This window comes from Nyctibius grandis, chromosome 5, assembly GCF_013368605.1.
Source record: "Nyctibius grandis isolate bNycGra1 chromosome 5, bNycGra1.pri, whole genome shotgun sequence".
Taxonomy (NCBI): domain Eukaryota; kingdom Metazoa; phylum Chordata; class Aves; order Nyctibiiformes; family Nyctibiidae; genus Nyctibius; species Nyctibius grandis.
The window spans coordinates 50,382,557-50,397,497 of NC_090662.1; the positions used below are offsets into that span (position 1 = coordinate 50,382,557).

The 14,941-nt window shown below is 37.7% G+C and overlaps 1 protein-coding gene across 1 annotated transcript; it reads right to left on the reverse strand.

The window, feature by feature from the left end:
• Nucleotides 1-6,354: 6,354 nt before the first annotated feature.
• On the reverse strand, nt 6,355-12,736 carry MGAT4C (MGAT4 family member C). Its single transcript, XM_068402063.1, has 3 exons — nt 12,608-12,736; nt 9,339-9,486; nt 6,355-7,511 (listed from the first exon to the last, which is right to left on the reverse strand). Exons 1-3 carry the CDS (start codon nt 12,734-12,736, stop codon nt 6,355-6,357), a joined length of 1,434 nt encoding a protein of 477 aa, XP_068258164.1.
• Between the last annotated feature and the right edge of the window lie 2,205 nt (nt 12,737-14,941).

The following is a 14,941-nucleotide window of genomic DNA, read 5'->3' on the forward strand; positions in this document are numbered from 1 at the left end:
TAGCCTAGTAATCTGCCCAGATTGCCGATTCAATTTTATGCCAATTTAACAACAAACTACTATTATGGAAATGTTATTGTAATTAATCTTTCTCTGTACTTAATTTAATTGTTAAACCAACATGTAATAATAATGTTTTAGATTGAAGGTGGAGATTCATATCCCTTATTTTAAAGCTGAACAAATTATTATCATTGAAATTGCAAGACAGTACTTTATGAAGAAAGATACTGAACATCACTACTGTGAAGAGTGGTGTTGCTGATAGGAAATTATCTGTAAAGGTTTATATGTATCATATGTTTTTATCTAGATTTATATGTATTATATGTAATCATGCAAAAGAAATAGTTCTTCTGTATCTCTAATTATCTAGGAAATGAACGTTCAGGCAAAAGCACTTGTACAGCCTCCCACCATAGTCAGTAGAGAGAAACAGATCTTTAGACACCATTGTACACTGAGATAGATCTGGATGTGCTCCTCTTTCTCTCCATTAATAGCAGAAGCAGCAATCCAGCCTTAGTCTACATGCCTGACGGTGCTGCTAAAGGGCATGAATGCCTAGGTGACACAGAATGTATTTGCTATGACAAAACTAGTAAAAGAGGCAAGAACTTGGAAAATGCCATCTGGAGGTACCAAAATACATCTGTTTCATTTCAGCCTTCCAGGATAGCTAAAACTAAAATGGAAAAGATAAGACAAATATTTGTTTATATAAAAAAATAATTATTTTTCAAAATCAACACTTTCAGTCTTTTATTATATATAAGTCAATCCTGCTTCCACTAAAGGGACTAGAAACTTCGTTGTTTTCACCTCCACAGACCAAGGAGAGAAGAACAAAGATTAAGCCCCTTGTTTTACTTTATCTGAAAAGCTGATGGAGTGGTGGAGACACTTCAATTAATTTGTCTTTATATATATAAAATTGACATCAAAATAACTTAATTTGTTTTCATTATAATACATCTGTGTTTTCCACCTGTGTTTTACAAAACATACTGTACCATTTGAGGATACAATACTGCTTGAGCTCATGATGCAGGATCTGCATTACTACTCATAATTTAATACTTACTGAAAATGTAAGCCTAACAGAACTGCAAATTTAACATGAGAGTAGTAAGAACTGTCATTTCCATCAGAATCTCTGAAATGCTTCACAATGAAAGCTGATTGCATCTACAGTTTTAAGATGTTTAACCTTGTTTTTTTTTTCCTTTAATAGTTTCCCAGATGAAATATTTTCTAAGGTAATTATAGTTTGCTGTTTATTTAACTTTTAATAATTCAATAATGAACAAGTTTCTGAATTCCCTTTATAAAAACAAAACCACTATTGTCTAACACAAGAGAATACTGAGCAGAGAGTAGAACAGAGCATTATGTTAGAACATTGATCTAAAAGTAACACATTCATATAGCACCTTAATGAATTATCTTTATCATAGTACATATAGTAAATATGCTAAAACTGCTTTGTCTGAAAATTACTGTCGTCTGGGTTTGTTTATTCTGCACTAAACTAAGGGCTCAATTCTTCTTTTAATTCACAGTGAGTAGTATTTTACTTCCCAAGAATTCCCTATGTCAAAGGGATTACACTATGTGAAGAAAGATAGAAGGCAAACTGGCTTTTAGTTAAGAAAAGAAAAAAAAGGCCCAGGGACATTATACAATGAGGAATCCCAACCGGCGCCAATAGGAACAATACATGTATGTTACCGAAGAATAGATCCATCAGTGTGCAGACCACAGTGTAGTATTTTCAGTATTGACATTTCAGTATGAAAATACTGAAGCTCAGTCCACAAATGAACCCAGGAAATACACACCAACCGAACCAACTGTGTACACAAACGAATGGAGCTTTGTGACACTGCTAATCTTCTGCTCACCACTTGAAAAAAATAAAATCTAAACTTTGAGAATATTACTGAACATATACACATCTAATGAAAGATTTCCCTTTCAGAAGGTAATCACTTTCTTAGCACATGAAGAAAAAAAATGTATCTTCAAATATATCTTTCTGAAATCTGTCTGAAACTAGTTATCATTGATTTACGGCTTTTTTTTCTCTTTTTACCAAATTTGGGAACCTTTTTCATGTGAATGAGTTGAATAAAATACACATTCTGTGAAGGAGGAACCTGGGACCCATGCGCTAAGATGAGTGCTCAAAACACCTAGCTCACAGAGCCATGTTCTTACCTCTCCTGAATAAATGTAGTGTTAAGTAGTTTTTGTCCAAATCAACTCAAATTCAACAGGAAGAGTGGTGCATGCCTCTCATTCCCAGCACGTACCACTATCCACACCAAAGGAAAAGCTTCCTTTGAGGGTGTTCGCTTGGCATTTGCAGGTTTGACGCTCTCAGACTGTAACTACCAGATGAGAGGTTTCCTCACTGCTAAGCCATGATATTCGAACATGATACTCATTACTACTGTGTTTTAAGAAGAAAGCAGTTTTGTTCAGCTCCTAATTCAAAAATAACATTTAAATTACTTCAGGCTTATGTTGAGAGCATTTAATTTGTACTAGCCATTCACATTGTGCATAGTTTTGATTATAAGAACATTTTAAACCTTGGGATTGAGTATATCTTCCATTCTAATTTAGAAGATTGGTTTGGACATTACTTCATTTCTGGATAAAGTAAAGGTAATGTTTCTGGTTAACCTAGTTATGTTTGCTTTGGTAGTAATATTTAATGATCAAGGAAAGGAAAACAGAAGAATGACAGTTCATTAAAAAAAATGGTGTTGCCTAATGACTAATTATCAACTAATTATTTGATAATCATGGAAGCTCACTGTTAAAACACAAGTCCTTCATAAGTATTTATAACCATTTGAGATTAGCACATACTTTTAATTTAAAAAAAACGTGTTATTTTCCTTTTCAGGTTGAACATGTATGCCGCTTTTAATCTATTTTACTGAAGATATATATACAAAGAATAGAGATCTAGGTGTGTATTAAGGAACAAAGAAACAAAGACTTTCTTTGAGAAGAGGATGCTTTTCTGAATTATGTAGAAGCATATATCAGAAGATTTATTTTAAAATGTACCTTACCTCTGTATTGGGGGATTTACCAAACCTGGACCTGAATTTATCAGGATTTATGAACCAGGAAAAGCAATTGCATTGCTGTTTTGTGTCGATTTTTGAATACTTCACCCTTCTGAAATAGTTGTGTTAGGTTTGGATGTACTGAGTACAGTAGTTAGTTCACTCTTGTTCAGTGTGGGCATTCTTGAAATTTAATCCTTGCCTTCCAGGTTTAACTAAAACCCATACATGCAATTAGATTATAACCACAGTATTCATGAGACTGACAATACAGTGTTCATCTGTGTCACACTTCATACTCATGGATTTCTTAGTGTGTCTACTGAGAGAGTCTGAAGAATTTCTTAGAGGAAAACCCCCCACAGATTCTGCTAATCCAAATGTATGCATGTAGTATAAATCATATAGCTATACAGTCTCCCTGTGTGGTGCACTGAAAGCCCAAATCTGACACTGCAGTCATGAGGACTGAGGGAACTTTTCTGCTTATTGGCTAAAGTCAGGAAAAATAATCTTTCAGGGAATAACCAGAGGCAGCGGGAAGATCGTTGAGATCATTTGGGCAAACTGGACACCCACAAATCCATGGGCCCCAATGGGATGCACCCACGAGTGCTGAGGGCGCTGGCAGGTGTTATTGCCAAGCCACTCTCCATCATCTTGGAAAGGTCATGGAGAACAGGAGAGGTGCCTGAGCACTGGAGGAAAGCCAATGTCACTCCAGTCTTCAAAAAGGGCAAGAAGGAGTAACCAGGAAACTACAGACCAGTCAGCCTCACCTCCATGCCTGGAAAGGTGATGAAACATCTCATTCTGCATGTCATCTCTAAGCATGTGGAGGAAAAGGAGGTTATCAGGAGTAGTCAACATGGATTCACCAAGGAGAAATCACGCTTGACCAGTCTGATGGCCTTCTATGATGGCATGACTGGCTGGGTAAATGAGGGGAGAGCAGTGGATGTTGTCTACCTTGATTTCAGCAAGGCTTTTGACACTGTCTCCCACAACATCCTCGTTGGAAAGCTCAGGATGTGTGGGTTAGATGAGTGGACAGTGAGGTGGATTGAGAACTGGCTGAATGGCAGCACTCAGCGGGTTGTGATCAGTGGCGCAGGGTCTAGTTGGAGGCCTGCAGCTAGCGGTGTTCCCCAGGGGTCAGTACTGGGCCCAGTCTTGTTCAACTTATTCATCAATGACCTGGATGAAGGGACAAGTTTGCTGATGACACAAAACTGAGAGGAGTGGCCAATACACCAGAAGGCTCTGCTGCCATTCAGTGAGACTTGGACAGGCTAGAGAACTGGGTGGAGAGCAACCTAGTGAAGTTCAACAAAACCAAGTGTAGGGTGCTGCACCTAAGGAGGAATAACCTCATGCACCCGTACAGGTTAGGGGTTGACCTGCTGGAAAGCGGCTCTGTGGAGAAGGACCTGGGAGTCCTGGTGTACAAGAAGTTCACCATGAGCCAACAATGTGCCCTTGTGGCCAAGAAGGCCAAGAGTATCCTGGGGTGCATTAAGAAGAGTGTGGCCAGCGGGTTGAGGGAGGTTATCCTCCCCATCTACGTTACCCTAGTGAGACCACACCTGGAATACTGTGTCGAGTTCTTGTCTCCCCAGTTCAAGAAAGACAAGGAACTACTAGAGAGAGTCCAGTGGGAGGGCTACAAAGATGATCGGAGGACTGGAGTATCCCTCTTATGAGGAAAGGCTGAGGGAGCTGGGTCTGTTCATCTTGGAGAAGAGAAGACTGAGAGGGGATCTTATCAATACTTACAAATACCTTAAGGGCAGGTGTCAAGAGGATGGGGCTAGACTCTTCCCAGTGGTGCCCAGCGACAGCACAAGGGGCAATGGGTACAAACTAAACATGGGAAAGTTCCATCTGAATATGAAGAAAAGCTTCTTTACTTTGAGGGTGGACAGATCACTGGAAAAGGCTGCCCAGAGAGGCTGTGGAGTCTCCTTCTTTGGAGATATTCAAAACCTGCCTGGACGCAACCCTGTGCAACGTGTTCTAAGCGAACCTGCTTTGGCAGGGGATTGGACTAGATGATCTCCAGAGGTCCCTTCCAACCCCAACCATTCTGTGATTCTGTGTTTCTGTGCAGATTTCTACAAAACTAACATGATTGGAATTAGAAAACTGAAGAAAAAAATGAAAACTAATTTAGAAACATATTAATTTTTCATTAAATTAAGATTCTTCATTTTGCATCTATTCTGTTGGCTAAAGATCATCCATGGAAGACTGGTGATTACATTCACCTCCAACTGATTAACCCTGTATGCTTTACATTTGTATCATACATGGTCTGGACATGTAGATATGGAAGGCATAATAGTCCTTAGAAAGCATGCTGCAGTATTCAGCTAGTGTAAATTTCTCATGGGGACTTCTGCATATTGTGAAGGAACAGAAAATGTTGAAGCTGAGATCTGTTAAGATGCCTGTCTAAGAGAACAGTGTTGCCTTTGAGGTGCTCGGGTTTGATAGCAACATCTGTACTCTAGCAGAACGCTTGCTTACTGTGAGGCATTTTGTTCGAATAAGGAGAGTAAATTGGTCCCCTAAGTAATATAGAATCCAAGTAGTGCTCGTTTCACTGAAAGGACCCAGGAAAAAGAACAAAGGATATTTGTTGAGACAGAATAATAGATGCAATTATCTTTTTTTTTTTTTACATAGTTGTCATATCAGATTTATAATTTTACACACATTCCCTTTTGAAAAGAAGTTGCAAAGATTAGCCACACTGTTTTCTTACAGTGCTCAGAATGAAACTGCCAGTTTCAGGACAGATTTCCTTGTCACAACTGCCTGTAGAAGAAATACATCACCAACTACTGTACAAACTCATACTACCATAACATTTTAAATTTATATGTGTGCAAGGTGCAATCCAATTTCTTTTCACAACATACTGGCCATAGCTTTAAACCTCTTGGTAATTATAGGATGTTTTGCTTTGTTCTATTTAGTTCAGAAGATCTCTCTCACAGAGAAATGATAATAAAAAAGGGATTCAAGATCTCAAGAGAGGTTTGAGAACTTTGCATTTCCTATAAAATTCAAAATTTTCAACAAAAAAATGTTTGTGTATTGCCTGGCCAAACTAGTAAAAAATAAATTGCTTTGCTTGTTTTGTGATTTCCCCAGGTTTTCTGTGTCTCTAGTGAAGAGTTGGAAACGTCAGTTTTTCTGAGGAATGGCTCAGTTGGGACCCAGCTGATTGTATGCACTCTGTACCTTCTCAGGTGGCTTTGCTTTATTGATTTGGTGTTTGAGAAGTCCAGATGCTAATGCTCCTAATGATCAGCCATTCTTTTTGACTTTTGGTAACAAGTATTCTCATGCAGTTAATATCAAACAAAACTTTGTGCTCTACATCTGTTATTTCAAAATTCCCATTTTTGAATTCCCCTAGTCTCAAGTAAGTAGTACATTGTCTCCCTTTTTTACTCCCTACAATCTTTTCTCCTACTTCCAGGGCCCCATGATGCAAAATGTCATTTTGCCGGTCTTCAGTTCCAGTAACAACTTTAATTTTACTGATTTTAATGGGTTTTTCAAATACAATCCCATAGAAGTCTCCAGTAGAAGGAGCTTTGCCCCAGAAGTACTCATCAATGCTGCTGTAAGCCTTGCTTGCCTCATAGTTTTCAAATACATTCATGTTGGTATGCAAGTTTGCAGGTGGGTTGTCAGGGATATCAAAAGATTCCTCTTCAAAATCATCATCCTTTAGCTTGTTTTCCGCTCCTTTGTAAGACGAGTAGTATCCCATGTGCTGGAACAGAGATGGCTTAAAACGTATCACTTCTTTTTGAGCTAAGAGCCCACGAAAGTGGATGAGCAGCCAATCACAAGGCATTTCTTGGTAGAACATCAACAAAAAATGGGCCAGTCGTGGGAGGTCATGAGAATGGTAAAGCTTTCCAATGTACCCCAGTTTGGAGAATTCCAAAGTCACCCAGTAGGATCCTTCTCGTGAGGTAATTACTTTCTTAACAGCAGTCAAAAAATTCTTTGAGCAGCGAACGTCATCTTCTAGCATCACATAATAGTCAGAAAGATTAGCACAGAAGTTAAGAAGGAAAGCATAATCTACATTTTGTTTGGATCGAAACTTCACACGGTCCTCTGGGTCATTGTAATTTCTCTTGAGGCCATCCAGTACAGGATAATACTCCTCAGGGACATGAATAACTATTAATCTGCCCGCAATTATGTGATGTGCAAATTTCTGTGAAATATCCTGGACCATCCCTTCACACCAGGCTGAGTCAAAATCTGCCAGCTGTACTACCACTGCGATTTCTTTGAGTTCCTCATAACTTGACTGCTCAAATATGGACTTGATGGTCTCAAGCAAGTAGTTTCCCTTTTTCCGTTTCACAGAGGATAGCCCAATTGTAAGGTACCCTGTACAAAAGACAAATCAAACAAAAACTGAGTATCTGATGTTGGAAACTGTTTCACCACAAAGCTATCCTCCAGAGCTGTGCTTATATAAACCTTTTGAATGGTGAAGAGTGGGAAGTTTGGTATGTGAACTTATTAAGCTGCATGCAACAGAGGATGTTTATTGCCTTTTCATGACAGAAGAATCATATTGTAAGCAAATAGGCGTATGGAGAATATTGCATTAAACATTCACTTGTTAACTGCAAGGAATGGCACGTAGTGGACAAAAGCCAAAACAATCTGCACGTATATGCCTGGTAGAGGAAATGACACAGACAATGATAAGGCTGTAAAACCTACTAAAAGAAAGGGGATTATGAGATATGATACACACAATATTTTTAAAGCAAGGAACTATGAAATGCAGCACAAAAGCGTGAGCTATAGATTATTGCCCAACTTCTATCATTTTAAGCATTCTACAGACTAGTCACACTTATGCATAATTTTACAGTTTTGTGAATGTTGATGGATAATTTTTTTCTGTGTGTTCATTTTTAACTGAATTTGTCCAACTTTGCCTTGTTAATAGTTCTTCTTCTAACCCTCTTTCAGGACTCAATGAGCTTTTTACAGAGAACTCCTTCTTACAAGATATAATTTAGATATTATTTTCAAGTAGAAGAGAACTTACTACTGCATACCTGTGCTTGTATAAATAAATTTTAATGCTGTTACATCTTTCTAGGGAGAGATGCATCTTAATTATAAGGGAAGAATTTTCATCGTTTTTTTTTCAGATACTTGCTAATATATCTCCATTGTTGTAACTTCTGATGTAAAAAATGTTAAGACTTTAGAACTGACAGGGTGTACTTTAGTTGAACCTACACCAACTTTCTTAAAATATTGTCGTTTGTAAAAGACTGCTCTGATAAAGTGATTCAGAATTTCCCTTGAGGCTTAAGTCTGCTCAAAATGCAGTTGTACAGTGAAGTACAACCCCCAGAAGCCATTTACACTGCCTACACAGCCCCAAATTTCTCAAATCTAATTTGAACAAACTTTACTTTATAGCTTTATATGAAGATCAACAACTCACAGATGATTTTATTTTACCTTCTGTGCTTGGACTTCTGAGCCTTGTTTATATTTGTTAAATGATTGATTTGGAACCCAAAGGACGCCTGTCTAGAAGCTAAGTATGGCCATATTTCACTTCAAGGTGAAAGTTTTGAACCCTGCCTGAAGTCCGAATAACTAAATAGTCCATCTGCAGATGACTGCGAGAAGAATCCTCCTTTACTGTCCCCATAATAGCACAATTCACCTCCCTCGTTATCACAGCTAAAGGAACAAAGAGATCCATTCACAGCTGCTGGACTGGCAGAACAGGCGACCTGAAGGGTGTATCTATGTGATTGCAAGCATACCTTGGATTGAATTTACTGGTTATACAGACAGAGGCTGACAGTATGGTCTCAGAGGGTGGTTACAGAGCACCACCAACACATGCCTTGCTCCTGCTTTCTAAATCATCTCCCTCTGGCCTGGAGGGAGATCCACAAAAATATGCTCACACAGACCATCCGGGGGCTGCCTGCAGGACGACTACAAGTCAGGCATTTGGTCAGAAGGTAACCAGGCTTTGGGGCAGTCACTGCTAGGGCTGAATTAGCAGCTGCCCAGGAACTGCCTATGCAGTGATAGGTAGCTGTCCCACTATCTCTGAGATTGTCACTGCTTAACTCAGGCCCTCTTGCCTAGAAATACGACAGAGACTATATGGATTTCACCCGTTTTTAAATTACCTCATTTCATAACATTCAGATTGCAGTTACTTACTTTTCCTTGGCAAAGGCGTGCCAGCTAGGTAGCGATAGGAAATGTTTATAGATCCTGAGAAATTAGACAAATCTTTAAAAGTGTGAACATAGCGCTCTGGGTTGAGCTGGTGCGTGGCTGTTTCTCTGATTAATTGCTTGTCCCCTTCCTATTAGTGAGAAAACAAAAAGAACAGGAGAGGGAGAGAGACAGAGAAAAACACATTTGTGAATGCCAGCCAGAAAGGAAACACGGACAGGCAGGTTTCCAAGAATAACATTTTTCAGTGTCAGCTTTTGTGAAAGCATGTAGATGTCACCTCCTTTTTTTTAGAAACCCATTAGTGAATATCATACATTTTTGGCTACAGAAAATCTACCATAACTCTTCAGATTATGGTAACAGGAAAAGAAAAAAAATATTTTGCACAAAAACTCTGGAAAGGTTGAAAACACTAAATTATTGCCAAAAAGTGTTGAGGTATTCAAAATAGGGGTAAGAAAGTATCAGTCAGCAACAGATGAGATAATTTTCACAGATGGAGAAGTGGGGGAGATTTTTTGCAAATGTTTTCAGTGATTTAAAAAAACACCAAAACTTATGCGAAGGAAAGATGAAACTAGATCCTGGCATATGGCTCATTTTGCCATTTTTCTTAGTAGCTCCAAATCAGATTTGTGATAAGAAGAAATGCATGTGATCATCCAGACAGCCAAAGCTTTCTCTGGGTTTGGTGAACACTGTTAGATGGTATAGAAAAAAGGCAAATTTATCACCATGCTTCCTCTTCCTGCCTCCTTCTCCTGTCCTTTTTTTTCCAAGAGGCTTCTCAAGGCATCGTAAAGTCACACAAAGGAAAGAGCAGCTTCATCAGCAGAGCCCTATCCATAAGCTCAATTGGGTCTCAGGGAAAATCTGTTCCTCAGTCCTTAAGAAAAGGGAAAATATCTAACAGGTTGTAGTGTCATGAGACTGAATTTAAAGAGAGGAACGCTTATTTAATTTACATTGCTTGATTGAAGTCTGATGACAGGCCAGTGTATGAACGAGTTAATTTCTTCTGATATATACATTATTTTAATGCACTGAAAACTTTCTGATCTGTCGTTAAATGAGAGCATTGTGCAGCGATAGTACTGCAGCTAACACAAACAACCAGAGAAACAGTAAACAGCACTCATATTTAATGGTGTAAATATTCAAAAATGTGTCAAAGATGTATTTTATAACACAAAGAAATATTCCTGTAAACTGATCCTAGGTTCATTCTAAGTTCATTATTTTTCTTTCATAGAAGTAGTACTAATTAATACACTTCTGAGCTTGATCAAGATCTTTGGCGGACATTCAGTGGCATCTACCTGCACTGTTATGCTCTCTTGATCTGAATTGTCTCTGCAGTAATTTCTTTCTAGTGCTGTTATGTTACTTTGCATTTACTCATAAGTTATGAAGGTTTATGTTGACCAGATTCCAGAACAAAATGTAACTCAGTGGGCTAGGAAGGGAATGCAACAAAACGTCATGATATTTTAATGAATCAAACGAAAAAAAAATGGACTGTTCCAAAAACTTTCTTTTTTTAAACCCAGACTTTCTTTGATGTCAAAACATCCTGTGTCGTTGGTTCCAGAACAGAGCACCAAAATTCTTCTTTTCTTAAGAAGGTTTTGGAATGGAAACCCATTCTGCTGAGGTTTCTCTACATAAGAAGTTTCAAAACGTTTAGAAATAGAGAATGTCAGGACAAAATGTTTTCATTTTAACAAGCAAAATATTTGAACTGTCCACAAAAACTTTCCATTTTTTTTTTCTCTTTAAGAAATGTCTTTTGTGCCTAACAATCTTTTTTTTTTTCTTTTTTTTTTTTAAGTTGCTGTTGTTTTCATTCCTTTGTTGAATGAAAAGCAGAACTGAAATATGGATTTTTCCACAAATTTATAATCTGGTTCTTCTACCTCTAACTACTGTGCAGAGGTGAGTGAAGCTGAAGGGCTTGATTAGCTCTCTTTAGCTGTCTTCTTTAATTTTTTCTGTGATGGTTCTGGTTTTCATCTGTTAACTAACCTCCAACTTACATTCCAGCGTTTGCTGGAGCTTGGGAGGTTCCTGTAGGAAGAAGTGCCAGAAGTTCTTCATTCTTTATAGAGATACTCTGTTCTGCTGAGGATGCTGTTGTTTTCATAGTGCCCAAAATAATGATTAGTATTCACAGAAGAATTCAGAAGGCATGCTTCACCGACAGTTTACTTACAACTCAAAATATGTCAAAAAATAGCTGCATGTATTGTGATATCTGATTACATTACAGGGTGGCACAGAGGATCAGAAAGCCACTGAGTAGCTCAATTCAAGTTCAACAAAGAGGACTGTCTAGTCCTATCACAATGTTACATCTTCAGTTTAGTCATTTTACTGTTTGCAAGCTGCAGTTATTAAGCTACCATATTCTTTTACTGTCCAGCCTCTGAAGAACTGGAAATTCAATCCATTAATTAAGTCTTCAGGGCTTACTTGGCATTCAGCACTGAGACACCCATAGGTTACATATAAACTGTAGAGTTATGTTACATTGTTGGTAGTTGACTTGTTGAAATTCCTAACACAAAACTTTTTATAAATATTTTTCACAATTACAAACATAAAGTAGGTATCATTTGTGTCTAATTTTATGTAAAATTGTTAACACTGTAGCACTGAACCCACCAGACTCAAATATGAGATACAGAAAGTGAGAAAAACACAAAATAAAAGCACTAAAAAGAAATTATTAATGCAAGGACCTTAAAATATATGGAATTCAAGTAAGTTCTCTTCTATAATTGTATTTCCATAATATTGTTTAATACAGTATTCACAGGTGAGATTTGCAATGTGGACTGAAAAAGGAGCTCCTAGACCACATGAATGAATATTTCAGATGTAGGCATTTTTCAACATTAAAATTGAGGGGAATCCAGAAGTATGGAAAATACACGGGATGTTTTGACTCAAAGGAAGATACCTGATGGAGGTATCGCCATGTTTTGCTACATTCATTATCTCCCATACTTCCAATAAACAATGACATATTTACTTCTGTGAAAAGGACTGTTAGGTCTTATTGACACACCCTGTGTGCAGTATATATCGTTAAGATGGCTTCATCATAAAGGACAACTTTTGAAGATACTTCACTGTTAATGGTACACTAACAAGGGCAATTGCAGGAATTATGACCTTTACTGCTTAACTAGGAACGTGTCCTCTTCTGTTGTTCCAGGAACATTTCTTCCATCTAAGAAACTTACCAAAACATAACCATCTTCAATGTACAAGTTCATGAACAGCAAGCAAATGACAAGGACTCCTAAGAACGACACTGCTGATCGTTTCCGCAAGCATCTCATTTTATCAAAATATTTCAAGCTGTGTCTCATGTGAAGAAAGGCATAAAGTAGTGTCACCTATGAAAGAAAACCACAGTATTACAAGAACTGCCCATCTGATATACATGATAGCAAAACAACTTACCTTCAGATGTATCAAATCCCTTCAAACATGCATAGACTGTATCCTTTAAGGTGGATTTAATTTCATTTAATCATTGTCATCTTCAAGTTTAATGTACAGTCTTAACTATAAGCTTGCTTTTTTTTTGTCAGTGAAGAAAAAAGTACACTTTGTTCTACCCATTTTAGGCTAGAATTATGATGTTACTGTAGCAGGGGTGCATCGGCAGTTCAGCTTCCCATGCATAACTGTCAGATCACAACTTGATGGTGAGAGAGGATGTTGTGCATTGGTTCCCTGTGTACCTGTGTCTCCTTCCAAAGACACCTCAGGCCAACAGGCAAGGAAGAAGCTATTGCATGACCCATTATCGTTGCCAAGAATTCTGAATACCAGAACTGTCAGGCACAAATGAGGTACCTTCTCTGCAGTGAGAAGGCAGCAGCAAGGCTGTGCAGCATCCCTTAGCCTTAGACCTCTGTACTAGGGTGGAAAAACTTTCCCTGGAGGTGTCATTCTCTCTAGAAGAAGAAAGGTGGATGTCTGTCTTAGACCAGACACATCTAAGCAGAGTATTGGGAAGTCCTAACTGCCCCAATTAGATGTATCAGACAAAGTAGTGTGGCATAGAGGAACAGAAAGCCACTCAGTAGTTCAATTCAAGATCAAGAACGTGGACTGTCTAGTCGTATCACAATGTTACATATTCAGTTTAGTCATTTTACTATTTAAAACAAGATGAATGCTGTTCTTGGCTACCAAATCACAAGTATTAACCTGTGCAGGACTACATGTGTTTGAAAAAGATCTGGCCACAAAGTAAAGAAACATACTCCAGATCAGACTACTCAAACTCTGAGGGATTCTTAACTAAAAAGTAGATTATAAACTCATTATTTATATTCTCATTTGTTTAAGTACAAATGTATTTTGGCTATTGTCCATAACAATCTGCTTTTTCTATCAAATTTAATATATAGAAGTCATGTACAAATGGAAAGTTTAAAGCTAGCCTAAGTGAAGTAGTATATACCACTGCATGTGCAGTGGTTAAACCCTGCATTTAAGTACCTTCACTTTTGAAGGTGCTGAACATCTAAACTGACAAAAAACAGGCCAAATTAGGAGTTCCATAAAAGATTTGTCATGTCATATAGAAAATTTTCTGGCCTAATAACAAAAAACCTTTCAGATGCAAAGTTTAATCTATATTTGCTTTGCCAAACTGATTAAATATATCTAACAGTATAAAATATGAGTCCCTTAGACTCTAGAGAACAGGGAGGTAAATAGATCAAGTATTAGTGATGCAAATGTTTAACTGCAAGGTTTTGTCTGTATAGATTCCAGATGAATGCACACTGGTTGTACACAGAATCATTTTAAAATCACTATGTTGAGAACAAGAACAACTTATATGTTGCACAAAGGAAAAAAAAGGAATTACAATATAGATTTCTGCACCTATTTATTTGAGGGTGGGCTGAATTGAAGCGGGCTGATTATCCTGAAGCTGAAAAAGCCCAATGTAGCTATTTTTAAAGTTATAGCAACGATTTGCTTTTCCTTAATATCTAATGAAAATAAACATCTGGAAGGAGCATTCAGGGCCATGAATCTCCAAACTCTTGCCCCCCCCTACCTGTAACAGCACAGTGGTTGCTGGATGTCTATGGATTCCAGCAAGCTGTTGTGGAAATGAAAGATTGCCCGTTTTAGAAAAGACCATGTTACACATGCAGTTTGGGTTTCATTTTGTTTCTTTTTTTTTCCCATTTTTTTTTCTTTTTCTCTTTTTCTCCCAGTATAAAGACTAATTTTCAAAGCAGTATACTCTTTTAAAAACTTATCACATAATCACTGGATGGATTAAATACTGACACTTCTCAGATAATAGTGTAAACTAGCCTTACTATTGAAAATTCAAGTAGTCTAGGTCAGAGTGCTTGCAGCCACTGGCAGCTTCAGGTGTAGAGATGCACTACAGTTGCACATATAGATTTTTTTTCTTTGGAAAACTTGTGAAAAAAATAAATGTTTTTTCAGTCACAGGATGACCATATGTGCCATATTTGCTGATTGGGCTGTAGTATTACACGGTTCCCTTGTCTTTGCTGAGCAGCCTGACTGAA

What these genes read in the sequence shown, in the direction of transcription:
- MGAT4C (XM_068402063.1), bottom strand. Translation starts at nt 12,736, where the DNA reads ATGAGACACAGCTTGAAATATTTTGATAAAATGAGATGCTTGCGGAAA. An exon ending in TTGAAGATGGTTATGTTTTG is followed by an intron (nt 9,487 to 12,607) that starts GTAAGTTTCTTA and finishes TCTCACTAATAG; the next exon opens with GAAGGGGACAAGCAATTAAT. An exon ending in CACGCCTTTGCCAAGGAAAA is followed by an intron (nt 7,512 to 9,338) that starts GTAAGTAACTGC and finishes TCTTTTGTACAG; the next exon opens with GGTACCTTACAATTGGGCTA.